This window comes from Neomonachus schauinslandi, chromosome X (genome assembly GCF_002201575.2).
Source record: "Neomonachus schauinslandi chromosome X, ASM220157v2, whole genome shotgun sequence".
In the NCBI taxonomy this organism is placed as follows: Eukaryota; Metazoa; Chordata; class Mammalia; order Carnivora; family Phocidae; genus Neomonachus; species Neomonachus schauinslandi.
In genome coordinates, this window is record NC_058419.1 from 37,089,887 (window position 1) to 37,107,036 (window position 17,150).

A 17,150-nucleotide genomic window follows, 5' to 3' on the forward strand; every position below is an offset into this window, starting at 1 on the left:
CAACCACCGCTGGACTAGAAATCAGGGAAGATCTAAATTCCAGGTCTGCCTTGCTTTGTAACCCTTAGTGGGGCATCTTTGTGGAAGTCACTTGACTTCTGAGTCCCTAACCTTTTGCCTTCCTCTATAAAATGGGGGCAAATCCTTGCTTCCGCCATAAGAGATCTGAAGGAGGTAACTGGTATGAAACCACTTTGAACTCTGTAATATCCCTTTAACTGCCATCCCAAATACATCATCTCATTAGTAATATACTCAGCAACTGGGTGACTCTGTTTGCTACAGAACTAATCTGCCACTTTTTTACCCAGGACTTCCCATCCTATGAGTGATGTCTATGAAAATGTAACTACTGAGAAAGAGGATTAGACTGGGCTGTTTTAAACACTCACTGCTCTTATAATCTTTTGTTATGTTAGCAAATCCCTAAGTATATAGCTGGGAGGGCCCAGGGTGGAGGGTTCATTGTCCTGCTTCAGGTAGAACCTGCTAAAGCCATGAGACTCCCAATAGAAGAACCTAGAAAATCTCACCCTTGGTAATTCATAGTATTTAATCAGCATATCTGGAATTTCTTTATGCCTAGTTCATTCCTGCCGGTGAAATAGTAAGCCTGTTTCCTCCTGCCAGGTCTTCGGGGGCTATGGAAAACAATATATACTCTCCATAAATTAGCAGCCTTTAATGTGCAGATAAAAACTCAAAAGTGGTACTTGATTCTGCAAGAGCTCCAGGACCAGTGCATACGCTGCCTGTTCCACGAGGATGATGGGGGAAAGGAAATGATAGTCCCAAGTGAGCCCTTCCATTGACCTTCACTCACACACAGACAGCCCTCACCTGCAGGGGTCATCTTCAAAAACATTCAGCAACAGCAATCATTCTGGCAAATCATTAGGACTCTTACCATTTCCTGCCAGGCAACACACACTGGTTCCACTCTCCTTTACACCCGGTTCACACATGCAACAATTTGAATGGAAAATGTTTGAAAACAAACAAACAAACCGAATATGAGGCAATGTCCTAAACCAGACGCTCCTGATCACGTGGATAATTATATACGGCACAAGGCTGAGAGAGGGGGGAAAAGAAAAGGGCCTCATTTGCTTTAAGGAGGAAAGCAACTGCATATCCCTTAGCTTGTGTCCATTTTCCTCCGCTTGCAACACTTTGCTTTAATGTTTTAAACAACTCTCTCCAGCCTTCCTCCCTACCCCCTAACCTCCCCCTCACACACTGCTTCCTCTCTCTCGATTTAGATCTCCCTGTTGCTTCTGTCCTTTCGTGTATACATCTCCCTATCAGGAATTCTGTACTTCTCTTGAATTTGACCGTCTGCTCATTTTAGCGGGCCACCATATTGGCGCCCAATTTCCCTCTTTATTGGCCTTGATGTAGAAACACAGGCCCTAGCAGGCAGAGGGCATCACTATCCCACCTTATTCCCATTTTAACCACAGGGCACTTTTAGGAGTAAAGGAGGCTCTTCTCCTGGGGCACGGCACTGACCTTGGAGGACAGGCAAGATGCCACGTCCTTGAGGCTTCCCAAAGGGCAGGGCAGTGATCTCCAAAGAGCACTCCACTGAGCTGTATGGTTTACATTTGGAGAACCAAGAAGAATGTAAAAACCATTCAGGATGTAGCAGTCTCTGACATCTGGCTGTCTGATAACGGAACCCTCAATTAATTTTGAACCAATCACTGCTGGTGCAATGATAATAACCTTGGGCTACTGCAAGATCCCAAAGCGTCTTCAGTATCACCGAGGAAAGACTGCATACTGTTCAGTGTAGTTATCACACTAAATATTTTTTATTGTGCATTAATTAGATGAAAGTAACGTGCATTGACCAGAACATTTGATTAAAACGACCATAAAGGATCACTGAGAGTCTTCTTTAATATAACTGTTGCACAGCAAAGCTTTTCTGTGTAGCATAAAGAGAAGAGAGCACACCCTAGGAATCAAAACAACTTTATATATATATATATATATATATATATATATATATATATATATAATACATATATATATATATATATATATATATATAATACAATAACAAAACTATATGGCACTAGAACTTTTTCACATGTATGAACACCCTCATGCTGAGCCTTGACTTTCTCAAGTAAGCAATAAACAGCCTGTCAAGTACACACATCAAATGAGAATCAAACCCACAGAATGCCCAAATCCAATGTTAGTACATCTCTCTTGTCAAGAATATTTTCCCACCATCATTTCTTTAAAAAGAAAAACAAACAAACATGAAAAAGTTTTCTTTCCCTCTGAGCAGTGATGAAAAAAAAAGTCCCCCTTCCTGAAATTCAGATATGCTTCAAAGTACACCGCCATCTTAAGGGAAAACGAGAGCCACTGCTGGCTTCTGGAGGCTAGGAGCAAACTAGAGTTCACCACGTATTCCCTACGGCCTGTTGCAAGGTAGTGTGATGAAGCAGAATACACACAGGGCTGGTAGTCAGAAAGACCTGGGAGACTCCTAGCTTCCGTCGGCTATGTGATTCTAGGCTGCCCACTTAAATGCTTTGAACTTAAACGACCTCATCTGCAAAAAGGGGATAATACAGAGTAGCTGTGAGGATGAAAAGACTCAATACGTGTAAAGTGCCTGGCACAGTTTGGCACCTGGGAACTAGTCAGTAAAAGGGAGATGACCTCTTGTTTGTCTTGAGTTGACTTCTATCCACCTAGCCCCTCATACTCCTCCAGGGAGAGGGGCCTTCACTTCATTCTCAGGCTCACCAGGCTCACTCAGGCTCCCAAATCTCTCTGAGTCCCCTGCAAACAAAGGGCACATCAACTGTGCTCTCTAAAGATACGGCCCTTCACACGGCATCTCAGGTCCTCTGCAACCCACCTAATGCCCCAGTGCGGCTCGCGACACACGACATGTAAAGCGCGCCTCAGAAGACAAAGACGTCACGCACACCATGTCACCTCCAAATGCAGCCTCACCTGCTTCTCTCCCACATGTTCCTCCAAGCTTCACGTCCTTAACACTGATTATTTTTAGAGTCCCTATGCCGTCTGCAGGGTCCTGGCTGATTCATTTGCCTCATTGCATTTGCCCTACTGGTTTATTTATCCGTGTATTTTCTTATATGAATATATATATATATTCATCCATGTATTTAGTCCCCTTCTTGTTCCCAAATGGATATAAGGCGGCTTACAAGAATACACAAAATGCAGTATGATAGCATAAATCCAAAGTAAGTAAGAAAAGGAAAAGGAAAAAAAAAAACAGTAACAAAGACAGAAACATAAAATGGAGCCTGGAAGAAAGCCAATACAAAGTGCATACATACCGCAGGGTCCCATTTCAAGCGCTCTGCATGGGCCACACATTGGGCTCCAAGCTTTGTGGCAGCCGAGCCACCTGATCGGTCTCACCTTTCACGGGGACCATAAAATCAAATCAAATCACTTGTTCAGGATGTCCTTTTTCCTGCTCTACATTCTGAAAACTTTTCTATAGTAAAGTATCACCAAATGGTGGCAAAAGGTCTCTCCTAATTCGCTCTAACGCCAAGATCCAGCTCCTGGAACAGTCTCCAACAAAGACAGATCCTCAATCTGGAGATTACATTCACTGCTTCTTATTTTGTTTCTGCCTTGTCTCTTGAAGCTCCATTTGGTCAATGACATGTAGCTATTAAAAAGACTTCTTAAATGAGCAAAAACCTCTGCTTTCATTTAACTCAAGAGATAGACAATGTGACGTTATTTATAACAAAAGTCTGGAAAGGACCCCAAATAGCCAACAAAATATCCTGGTCAAATAAACCATGATGCTACTATATGGTGAAATATTACACACCATCAAAAATGGTATTTATGAAAACTAATTAAAAGGGTAGGAAAATATTCATGATAAAACTTTTAAGTACATGTTAAGTAAAAAATGAAGATATAAAAGAGCGTTATTAGGATTTTAACTATGTAAAAAACTGTGCATAAAGATATATATATATAACACCACAAAAAAGTCTGGAAAGAAATCCACTAGAATGTTAATATCATTTCTGGCATTTGTGAATATAGGCAACTTTTATCTTTTCTGTTTGTCTTTAGTTTCCATTTTTTTAATATATATTGATAAACAAGTTCTATATGAAATGAAGGAAGAGGACTAGGAAGAAAACCACCAACCCAGTTGGTTATTTTTAGCTTGTAAAATTATGGGCAATTTTCATTTTCTTTGAAGTTTTCTATAATCAGCGTGTAAGTTCTAGCTAGACACAAAAGTACTTCAATTAAAAAAAAAAAGAAACACAGAGTTCTAAAAATATGATTGTTTGGTTGTTTTGTTTATAACGTCCAGAATGATACAAATGTAATACCACCTCACTATTATGTAGCCCATTTTAATTTTAACACCTCTCTAATACTTAGAATTGCATTTGGCTACCAGAAGATATCTTGTGAGGTAGCCCGGGTATCACTCCCTGCACTTAACTGGTGCTGAAACTCGGGGACTAGCCCAAAGTCACAATAATCAATGGCAGAGCTGAACTCCAACCCAGGTTCTTCAGAGCCCAAATCCAGTGCTCTTCCCATTCATTCAAGACTGATTGTGCTATAACCCAAGCAGTCACCAAGAGGCAGAAACATGGAAACAGCGACCCCTCCTTACCCATGAGGGTCAAGTTCCCGAGCAACCCCCAAGGTAGTAGAGTTCAGCTGAAGAAAGTATGATTTTAGGAGGTTTCCAAAAAAAGAGGGGGGAGGGGAAGTGAGGTCACATGCAAACTTTTGAAAGCCCTCATCGGTAATTTTTTGCACAGTGAAGCAAAACAATAACAGCAGCACATTACATAAAGAGAATGAGAGTTTACATAGCTTAAATTCATAAAAATGATAGGTTCTACAGCGTTTCCATGTAGATCCTAAGATGATTTCCAGAGGTGATGAGTATGTCACACTCATTATGGCAGGGGGACAATGGGGGTGACAGTGAAGTGATGAACAGGGGTGAACTGTTAGCTCAAATCGTGGATCTTCATATTCTCCCAAGTCATCGGAATCCAATCCTGAGATTGGAACAACTTGCTTGTGCCTTTCGCCCTATCAAAGCAAGTGGTTTTAGTGGCAAAACTTCATGACTGGCTCTTCTGAAGATACTGTCTCCTCAAGTCTTTCCTGAAGATACTTTAGCACTTCTGTACAGAGTTCAAATTGAATCGCTCAAGCTTTCTCTGAAGGTGGCATACCAAGTGTCTACTGTGGGTACTTAAATGGCACTACTTGAAGATTTAGGCTCTTCTGAGGGTGCTTTCTTCCTAATACAGTAATGTAAAAAGACTCTTAGCACCTCTTTATAGAGAGTTCAATGAAATCCTTCACACTTGGTCTGAAGGCAGCTTATCAGCTGTCCAGCAATGATATTGAATGGTCCTCCTTGACAACTCAAGTTCTGCGGAAGACGCTTTCTCTCCAATGTGATATCTTTTTTTTTTTTTTTTAATTCATTCGAGACACAGAGATACAGAGAGAGAGAGAATGAGCAGGGGGAGAAGCAGAAGGAGGGGGAGAAGCAGACTCCCCGCTGAGCAGGGAGCCCGATATGGGGCTCGATTCCAGAACCCTGGGATCATGACCTGAGCCAAAGGCAGATGCTTAACCATCTGAGCCACCCGGGGGCCCTCCAATGTGATATCTTGAAGGCATCACAGCACCTCTTTACAGAGTTCTTCTAAACCACTCAAGCTTTGAACAGGTTAAGATTTGACATGTAAATGTCTCAATTTGCATTACTTTCTTGGGGGAGGTTTTAATCGTGTTCTAAAGGCTCTGCACCTGTTGCTTCTAACTATATTTGTCTCCAGTCCCATAGCTTCCTAAGTGTCTTTGTCATAACTTATGATAATCACCCCTAGGGTACTGGAAGCTTCCTGAGAGTCATCCTCTAGCGGCATCAACAGGTTCAGTTTCAACTTCAGCCAATGTGTGCTCTTGTACCAAATGTCCCTCCTCATTTATAGGTTCTTCTTGATCCAAAGATTCTGTCTTTGGAACAGATCATTGAAGGGTATGTCACCATCTCTAGCCAGATTTTTTTGCCAGCTTGCATTACTGACAGGTCTGTTAAACTAGCTAATGCTTCTTTTATTAAGAAGACAACATTAAACTGATAAGAACAGATACTACACTTGATAGTGTCAGAACCCCATGCATTAGGATCTTCAGACAGAGGAGCCTTTGAGACTCTGAACAACAAAGGTATGCATTAGTTTGGCATAAGTCCTCTTGAATGGCTGGATCATGCAATGATCTAAGGGCTCAAGGATCTGTTAAGGTTGTCTTTATAAGGACTGGGAAGAATCAGCAGGACTTTGAATTCAAGATTTTTTTTTTTTCATCCTGAACTTCCACGAGAAATCACTGCTCAAACCATTCCTTAAGGAGAGGAGTTATCCAGACTTTTCTGTTTGTGTGCCAATACACCAGAAACTTGGCTTGGCTTTTTGTTTCCCCTGAGAAGATTTGGGCAAAGTTTGGTGTCAGGCAGCAACGGTTTCACAATGAGGTCACCCCAGGTGTTGGCACAAAACAGAAATGTTGGCTTCTCTGTTTTTGCTGAACTCGGGTCGGCATTGGTTGGCTCTTTTTCTTCAAAAGGGCAAGTAGGATTATTCAAAGGTTTCCAAAGCATGGTGGTCTCAACAGCAGCGAAGATTCGGGCAGCCACATAATCTCCTGCTTCAGTTGCTTCCTGCACTTGGGGCAGACACAACACAGTGGTTCTTTCTTCTGCACCACGCTCACCAAGGACTTGGTCTCCCGGGCATGGTGCACCAGAAAGTTCTCAAAGCATCCCTTGCTCTCGGCAGGGTTTTTTTTTCTGGGACCCACGTCGGTGTCTGAAAACACATCTTTGGCCATCCCTCGCGCACATTCACAGACCCTTGCGTGGAAAGTGCTTTGTTGTTCTTTTGCTTGTCTTCACATGCAAGGGTTTAACATTTCCATCATTCCATCCGGGTCACCAGGGATAAAGCACCTCTTAGGTGACAGAGGCATACCAAGAGGCAATCCTGGTCCTAATAAGTGTTGGCTTTCCTTATGGTACGAATTGTGGGACTCATTCCCACCATGTAAGTGACCTGCAAAGCTACTTGTTTTACCTCGAAGGAGCGGATGGTGAACGTCTCCTTTCTAAAGACACCCCCTTTCTTGCCTTTTTGGCAGCTTGCTCTGGTCTTGCTTCACTCTCTTCCGCCTCAATAGTCACATTTATAGAAGCCATGTTTAAGTTTACGCTAATTAATGCAACCTGACCCCTATTTATACTAGAGATTGTCTAGCCCCTCAGTATCACAAAATGGTTTTATGAATAACACATGGATAAATGTTAATATATTGTTGGGATGCTCAGTGCAAATGGGGCTGATGGTGGAGGAATGAGAGAGAGAACAAAGGACTCAGAAGGGTCTCCCCACCTCGTGATAAAGCCAGAGAGACAATCACGTGACGACTTGGACTGACTCCCGTATACGCAATTCAGAATTTTCACCATTGTCAGAAAGGTATACAGAAGTAAATCCACCTATACTCAAATCTCCAATAAGGTCAACTTACAGTTAGAAAGGGATTACTGTAAATTCCCCTCTAAGTTATGGGAAAGAAAGTCACTATTCATATATTTAAGACAGTGCTGTTGCTATGACTTCCCTTGGTCGAACACCATGAAAGGGCAAACACGGCCTAAGTGAATTTTCTGTAAACCCGCGGTTAAGGCAATCACACATTATCCTCTGACAAAACGCAACCTCTGAAGATGTACACGGAAAGGTCAGGCAGGCCCCGCACAGCCAATGCTCCAGAAATGACTACCCAAGAAAGAAAGTGACAATGAAAGAAAGAAAACTAGCCCCTTTTCAATGCCCGGCCACTGATACTTTACTTTTATCCCCTCCTCCTGGGAAGATAGAGCGAAGCCTGGCTTTCTTATTCTTCTCTTCAGGGGCCATGGGAAGTGGTTTGGAACTGTGGTTGAGTGCTGAAGAATCTCGGTTGTTACTGTTCATTCTCAGCGGTGGGGCTGGGGGTTTCTCTTCATTATCCAGACTGTCAGACATTTTCAGGGACAACTGATTGCACAGCTCCTACAGAACAGGAGGAGAAAACAGGAATTGAGAAAGAAACGGCCTTAAAAAACAAAAACAAAAACAAAAACCAATCCGGTAAAATGGGGATTCTGCTGTCTTAGACACAAAAGCGTTGGTCTCGCGTGGTCTCAGGTTTTGTGATGACCTTTTGCGGAGGTTTCTTTTCTAGAGGGGAGGGACCTGTCTCCCTAAAGACCAATGACGCCATTTCCCAAAGAGGAAAATGAAGGCAATAATTAATGGCTTTTCAATACATAGACACAAACACAGAAAGTCCCTTTCTATTTTCTGCTGTCCGCTCACAACCTTCTAATGAACAATTTACAACCTTCTTTAAAAACTCTACCCTGATTTTTGGTGATGCTCGGGAAGCACAACCTCCTCAAAGTCTGGGGTTGACACGGGTTTGGCTGTTGATTTTTAATGGCCCCAAACAAGGATTTGTTAGCTGCTTTGACACTGGGATGCCACTGGCGCCGGATTCTTACCTGTGTGTACCTGACGTACAAAACACACTCTACTGTCTTATGAGAAAGAACTGGGGCATAATCTAGTAGGCCTGACAGTTGCAGCAGACTCCGGATGTAGCGACGGGGAAACAATGTCCCATTTTCAGGTAGTGGGTAGAATATAAAGCTGAGCCAGATGTCCCCACGAGCAAAGAGGAGCTAGCTCCAAGGAGAGGACCAGTTCCTGAGGAGACATCATACCCTTCCTCCTTGTCATGTTTTATGCCCTGAACCGGGGAATGAGGGAGATGGCCTGGGTAACAGGGTTGAAAGAACCAGTCAGGGTTTTAGCAACTTACCTGCTCTTAAATTCATTACTCGTTAGTATCTTCTGCTTAGGGCCGAATACGTTCAGGTTTCATCCCACTGGAAGGTAAAGTGACCTGGAAAAGCATGGACTCCCCGAGGAAATGTTCCCGCTTCCAACTGTTTTCCTATTCTAATTCAAGTCCCTCCACTAGGACCCCAACGGAGGCTTGCGATCTCAAGTCACGTCTTAAGAGTATCTTCCAAGTGAATCTCCAGTTTGAACACAAGGCAAATGAAATCCCAGTGCAACAGAATCTATGTAAATTCATCAAGTATTAACTGGCGCTAATTTAGGAGCATAAGAGCTCTTCAAAAACGACTTAGCAGATCACTTTATTCCAACAACATTTACTATAAACAAACTTAAGTACAGCAATAACCAGGGTCTCCTCGTTACCTGCTGTAATGAGAAATAATCTGTCATAATTATTTTTATCTCTTTAGTGGTTACAATGTGTTTACTATTCGCAGTAATGAACTCTTACATCATGTGATGTGGAAGACTTTCAAAATTTTACTATGTCCCAAATTTTCTCCAATTTAAGTATTCAAGAATAGGTGAGTACCAATTAATAGTTTCTCCATCTGCACAGGTGACTGCCAACTAACAATGACCGGCTTGATCTTAATCTGGGCAAGAGATCTCTTTTCTTTTGGGGGCATGGGGATGAAAAGCAAGGCAATGATGTTCTTTGGAACAATATCCAATACTTCCCTTATGTACGGACGTATGATTATTGGCCCTGATTTCTCATCTAGTAAGATAACAGCAGTCAGAGAGCCTTGCCCTCCTGTGAACTGTTGCAGTCCCTCCTTTTTTTTAGCACCCTTTGTTTTGCAATACACATACCCTGACTTGTTTTGTAGTTGCATTTTTATCTGTATATTTAATAAACACTATATATATATATATATATGACGTGCAGCCAGAGATGAAACCCACTGCTCAAGCCTATAATCTCACTTCCAGTGCCTAGCACGGCACCTGACACAGAAGCTTAAATCATTATTTGTTGTTTGAGTACGTATGAATGGAGACACAGATGGGTTACTTAAGAGACATATTCTTAGAGTTACTATTGGACCCCTTAAAGGACAGTAATCATGCTAGGGGAAACACTCAGTAATAAAAGTTTGGTCACCAATGACAACTTGATTAACCTCGCATTTTCCTATTTAGGTGAAACCCAGCACAAGATAAAGTGAAAAACTGTGATTTTAAGGATAGAGTATACTCACAGATACCACTGGTACTAGTAAATGTTTTGAGTAATCTAAGAAGCCAGTGCTAATGGGTCTGCATTCCCTTTTGCATTTTAAATTTGGTCCTTCTAAATTCATTGTTTCTCCAGAAGAAAAGTGAGTTTAACACTGACTTCACCAGCAGCATTATTCTGTAGTGGATGGGTTCATGGTTTTCATTTAGTCACTGAGAAGAATTTGCCACAGAAAGCACTAATTTTTTTGCGTGTTTTTTTTGTTTGTTTTACTTTTGGGGGTTTAAAAATAATGCTTGAGTATGGGGTGATTATTACATAAAGCTCAGATACACAAAATATAGCTTGGTAAAAATAATGAAATTTGAAAGCCATTGCAAAAAAAAAAAAAAAAAACCCACCTGAGGATTTAAATAGAAATACCTAGAAGCTAGGTTTCTGAAAAATGTATCTCACGGCGGGGGTGGGGGGGAAGAGCTGGATGATACATATTCTCTGATGACATATTACATAACTTAAGATGACAAAAGTCAGAGAAACAGGCATGGCCTCTTTAATATGATATATGAAGCTGACCTTAAGTAATAAGGCAAGCGAGAGTCTGGGTCGGTCAGGGTTCTAGTACACCTACGTAATTCAAAATACTAGGCTCCTTTGTTCTTGATAATTAGGTGTGGCTAACGGAGGGGTGTTTTGGTTCCTAATTACTCTCTCTCTGGCTAGAGACTCAACTGGTAGATGCCCTGCTTCTTTTCAAGCTGCCTGATTATTCTGACCTTATTTGACCAGGTATGTTCTAGGCTGGGGAAAAAGGGGGTACTTGGGATAGAAAAGCCCAACTATACTCCCCTATGTTACACTCGAAATCCCTGACCAAAATTTCACCACCACATGCTTGCCGTGGTCCATAACACAGGCATTTGTGAAGGACCCAGCTTATATGGCACACCTTCCTACTGCCCAGCAAACTGGAATTGTTTTTACTCTAGTCACCTTTCACAGAGATGGAAAAGAAACTGAGGAAACCTTGTCTAGTTCCACACTGAAAATGTGAAGCATGAAGCAAATCATCATTCAGTTTTACCTAGACATTTCGGATTTGGTTTTGCTTGAGTTGTCCTGATACTACTTCAGTTCTTTATTACCCTTTACCAGGCACAACCAACGTTCATCTCCTAATCATTCCAGAGAATTCTGATTTGGTGACAAAAGAATAGTGCAGGAGGCTCTTGTTATCTTTAACTCACCTTCAAAGCAAGCGCTTCAAAGCATGCTTTCAGAAGACCGATGGAAAAGGGGTATGGGCCAGTAAGGAAGCTCAGCTGTTAATATGTATGTTTCCCAAGTGGGAAGTGTCTCCGATTAGTCCAGAAACGTAGAAGAATGGGGGATTCTATTATGTTATGTTTGTAAACAATGCCAATTTACTAATCCAGGTCCCTCCCCTGAGACAGCTTTCTACAAAGGATACTATTAATGGATTGCTGGTTCAATCTGCCTATGATGTCATTATTTCCAAGATCTTGAAAGAGACTATTTTGTTCGGGGCGGCTGTAGGCTCTATTTCAAGAATTATACAAAAGCGCCATTATTCTCTAGGAACCCAATCAAAAAACTGTTTATCTTTAAAGTTTAACTGTTGTCGTTCACTTCTGCAACAGAACAGAAACTGGCAAGTGAGTGGCACACTGGAGCTAGCCCCAGCCCATTCATTCCACTTTTAGAACATGGCCCTTAGCATTGTGGAGAAAGAGCTAACTTTAACGGATAACCAGCAACAGTTTATATCTGCTCACAACTTGATTTACTACTTGGCTACTAGGTTTTTCAGAGAGAATTCAAGTGGCTCCTGCACATGGTGTATAGTATATTTTTGATCCAGCCCTTGGGACTTAATGTGGCTTACCGATGGTCTGTAATTATAATTGAAATTCATCAGCAACAAGAAATAAGCCTCTTGTTTCAGGATAACCAAGGAGCCTGGACACCCCTTTCTTCAGAGTACTAGGAACGATTACTTCTCTCTTCCCCTTCCTCCTTAGCTTTTTTTCTCTCTTTACTCCACACTCCACCCAATCTCACCCCCAAGTGTGAGGGCAGGCGTGTGCACACAGTCACACATACACACACACACACACCACATAGCCTTTCACTGACTTGCATTTTATTTATTTATTTTTCAAGATTTTAGTTATTTGAGAGAGAGACAAAGAGAGCATGAAGGGGAGAGCAAGCAGGAGCAGTGGGAAGGGCAAGAGGGAGAGGGAGAAGCAGACTCCCCACTGAGCAGGGAGCCCGATGAGGGGCTCGATCCCAGGACCCCGGGATCATAACCTGAGCTGAAGGCTGATGCTTAATTGACTGAGCTACCCAGGCACCTCTGACTTGTGTTTTAACACAAAGATTTGGTGCAAAGCATTTTAGAGGAAAACATTAATCAAGCTCTATGGCTAAACTCTCATTCCTCAAAAATGCATTCTCTTAATCAGTGCAGTGAGACACCAGACACTCAGTGAACCCTCAGTAGAGTCAAAGAGAAAGCCACCAACTTGCATGTTGCAGGAGTCAAGAGGAAAGACAGATGATCAACTGTAGCTAGTGTGGCCAAAATTCATACTACGGCATCGGTGTTGAATTGGATACAATCAAAAATGCCCGTCGTGCCCATTTGCCACGGGTGTTCTGCCCAGGTGTGTGAAGGGTGAGAATCCAGCAACACTGGCCCTACAATTTTCAAGGCCTCCTATTAAGTCACAAGCAACTGAAAGAAATGTTTCCATCCAATCTGGTGCCATCAGAGACAACCCACATGTCTGTATCATTCTGTCTGCTTTCAAAATCGAGGTAGAACTCCCAAACCACCAGCCACACGAGGCTATTACTACAGATCGGTGAGCACACCAATATTGCTTAACACCCTCTTCATATCAAACTAGAGGATCTAACATAGAAATGAGATGTAGCCTAGGGGAAACTTCCAGGGGGAACTTCCTAATGTTTCTGAGATACTACATGAAGAATAGGGTTGCAAGACACCTCAAGCTGATCAGATGGCAGCCAAACTGACAAGAGCACATATGAAAGGAGATGGATTTTAGGGTCTCAAAAATAGAGTAAACAAGTCATGGAACTCTATGCTAAAACATGTAACAACATAGGAGAGTATTTCAAATTTCTAGAACTTGGGAGACCTTGATTAACAAGCGCTAGCTCTACAGACCAAGAAATAATTGAGCTTTTAATGACAGCCTCCAGACTTGGAGATATTATGTAAATACAGATTTAAAGTCAGCCAAAGTGTCTCCCGAGACAATGATATCAGTGCTGGGCTGTTCTTTGTATTTGAGGATGAGGTTGCTGCTTTCGCCTACCAGGAGAACGATGGACACACTGAATTATACTTTGGTGGTGGGGAAAAAGGATCCAAGAGCTACCTGCTGGCTCCTTTCTTGGCTCCCTTGTAAACAAAAGCACCCATTTTCAAGATGGCTCGCTGACCTTCCAGGTATGCTTTGCTAACTAGCCTACACTAATACGAAACCCACTCATCCTGGACACATCATTGGCAACTGAACCAACCAGCTTATGACTGACAATGCAAGAAGATGTAGGGGACTGCTTTTAATTGCCAGAAAAACCAAGAACAATCACCAAGTCTTTCACAAAGGGGGCAGTGTATTATAATATGGAAGATACTGCTTTGCATTTTGACAGCAACCTGCATCTGAAGATTTCTAGCAGCTTTTCAGAGATTAATTCCCATAGTATGCTAAGATGTCAAAGAGGAGGGAAAGAACATTCGCCTAGTTTGACAGGGAGAATGAGCCAGGTCGGAGTCTCCCAGCAGCTCCGAACCCACACTCCTCGCATTCCCAAGCTAAGTGGACGAGGGACAGCCCAACCACCAAGGACAGGCAGCCAGATGGGCCTAACTTGGCAGATCCGTCACCTCGTCTCGAAGTGCGCATAGTCCTTATACATGCCATTTCCTCCACTAGATCATAAGCTCCTTGAGGGTAAGGACCCCCCAGTCCTAACTGTATGCTTTCACACTGCCTCGTTCGGTGCCTTGTTCGTAGCCGGCATTAAATACACATGTGAAGTAGTAACCAGAACTCTATACATTCTGTGTATTTATCACAGTGCTGAGTATGTTTTTCATCATGTTGCAAAAGCCCGTATGCCCACTCAAAGCAGGTCTGAGCCAAGAAGCCATGTTTGGAAAAACCGGCAGTAGTCGAACTGCCAAGCCACTGGGCACGGCGTAGAAGTCAGCTACCAGCTGATGATCAACACCTCATTTTTTTTTTTTTTTTTACTCCACAAATTTGTAACATCCCAAGAGCTTCTACCCTCACTTGAGCTGAACACCACCATGTGAAGAGAGTACCAGCCCCATCTTCACCACGAGGAATTTACAGAGCACCGAGGTTGACTTGCCCAGGGTCACAAAGTGCAAGAAGGGAGATGAGAATCTCAAACACTCCTCAATTTCCCTTCCAGGACACCCACGCAAAGTGTACCCAAGTAAACCAGCCCCACACACATACCCCTCATATATACACTTCTATCGTCCCCATATACTCACATGACAGTTATAGCTTTCTCATTTAAACCCGCTGGGGGCCGGTACTTACCGGTTTCACCGGCTGTTCTCATCCAACAGCCCAAGGCTAGGTGATTAGCTGACAGAACTCCAACAGGCTGCTTTGGCCAGTAGAACCAATTCTTAGACGGCCTTGTTTTGGAGCTTGTCTGTTCTGGGGCACTCACCAAGGGAACTCTGCTATCAGAGACAGGGGTGTGCTGTTTCAGAGAAGCCTCACCTGGGAGATACCATTACAGTGGGTAATGAAGGGAAGCCATTCCTAAGATCATTTGATCAGGAGGAACGGAGCTACTTGTTAGGCCTATTTGCAGAAGCAGCCGGACAAGCAAGGGAGGCACTAGCTATTTCTCCAGCCGCCTGGTTTCAATCTTAGACCCCGCGAGAGATAGCCCGCTATCGACATACACACAGGCACGGTCACACAGAACACATCCGTGTTCGCTCTCAGACACACACGCAAATGAGGTCAGGTCGGCGGTAGTCCTGTTCTCGGCTAACGTCTTTAATGAGTGACTTCCATTGTTTGCGGCAGGAACTTGACATTCATTAAATCCAATAAGCCAGCCTATTATAGTCGCAAATTTCAAAGACAGGCTGCAAATAAGGAAATCAATAGGTAGACCCCCGCATCCAGACCTCATATACCGCGCACATATTATGTGGAACCAATAGTCCTTATTTGAATGACTTCTTAAGCTTCTACATGTATGCAGCGCCACACTTTAATATTCATCGTGTATGTTGCCAAAATGCTAATGAGGGGCTCCTGGGTGGCTCAGTCGTTAAGCATCTGCCTTCGGCTCAGGTCATGATCCTGGGGTCCTGGGATCGAGCCCCGCGTCCGACTCCCTGCTCAGCAGGGAGCCTGCTTCTCCCTCTCCCTCTGCGTCTGCCTGCCTGTCTGCCTACTTGTGATCTCTCTCTGTCAAATAAATAAATAAAAAATCTAAAAAAAAAAAAAAAAAGAAAATGCTAATGATCATGAGATGTGTATTTATACTTGCAAACTGATGCATTATTACAGGTTTCAGCTTTTACACTTACAACACTGATGCTTCTGAGAAGAGAAAATAGGATGCGTGAAGAACAGAGGCAGACTATTTCTTTAGCATAAAACAAAACAAAACAAAACAAAACAACCACCACCCAAGGTGATTACCTTCAAAGATGCCTCTAAGACGTGTGGGAAAAGGAAAAGGGAAGCAAAGCCTAGCAATAAAACATTTCCTAATTCTCAAAACAGAACGTGGTATCCTCGGAGGCATTCAGATGGGAAAAACTAGATGCAGACGGACAGCCCCAGTGAGCAGGATATGGTAAGCCAACGTCTTGAGTCTCTGAGGTTTTAGCTGCCCTCTGTTACTATGCATGGGTGATAATTACACCCTGCCCTGATCCACTCCAGTGAAAAAGCCACAAATTTCCTCAAATTCAGGCCTCAAAATTCAATTCCCAAATTTGTTAAGGCTTTCTGTACACCAAACAGATGCCTGAATGCTGTTTTCCAACCCATGTGCCGCGGCTCACCATCCTAGGTCCTTGCTCTGTTCTCAGTTACTCTGTCCCCAAATCGGTTTTCTGCAAGAAGGTGGCCGCTGCAGGTTGGAAGAGGGGAGATACACGGGGTCGACGGAGACCTTCGTATCATTTCTAAAGCAGGAATTTAGATCGATTTGCAAAGCTCATATTTCACCCAAATGAATGAACGAACGAACAAATGAATGGCATCTTGTCAGAACTGGAGGTCAAAGAAGGTGAGCTGGCATAAAATGCAGCCACTCTTTTTCAGGCTTCTGCCCTTGACCTAAGTTTCCATGTCCACATTTGAAGAGAGTTGCGTGTGTATCTCAGCATCTTATTTGGGGGCTATGGTTAAAGAAGAGGAAATACTATCTATTTAAAAAAAAAAAAAAAAGGCTTCCCTCCAATACTAAAGGAAGAATGCGATACGGCAAGACCTACTTTCCATCTATCCCACTTCACAGATGGTCGGAGATTGAGATTCAGTTGGCCAGAGCCTTGGTGGTTGGAATCCCCCGTCTCCTCCCCCGGCCAAAGACAATATTTTGGTCTTCATCAAACTGGCCATGGGTCCACGAAAAGATCATACCCCACTCAGAGAAATCCCTCGAGAATCCGAAAGCCTGATCTGAAGGATGACCTCACAACGGAGCATGCTGGTTTTCCCAACTTACACAAGTTCTTCATTTGTCAGTTGTTGGATCTACCAAGCGGTCTGTTCCCCTTGCCACGGATTACTCCACTGCCTGGGGCAGCTGCTACAGTCCACTTATAGAAGACATGGCTCACCAGGGGTTCATGCGAGAGCAGATCCGCCCTCCAGCACGCAGTCGGCTTTGCTTCC

The 17,150-nt window shown here is 43.1% G+C and overlaps 1 protein-coding gene across 1 annotated transcript in view; it reads right to left on the reverse strand.

Annotated features, from left to right (window-relative positions):
* Nucleotides 1-17,150, reverse strand: part of PAK3 (p21 (RAC1) activated kinase 3) — a 106,184-nt gene that overhangs the window by 78,167 nt on the left and 10,867 nt on the right. The window contains exon 2 of the mRNA XM_044911971.1: nucleotides 7,937-8,138. Coding sequence (XP_044767906.1) covers nucleotides 7,937-8,111 — 175 coding nt within the window. The 5' untranslated portion in view covers nucleotides 8,112-8,138. The remainder of the gene's footprint in view (nucleotides 1-7,936; nucleotides 8,139-17,150) is intronic.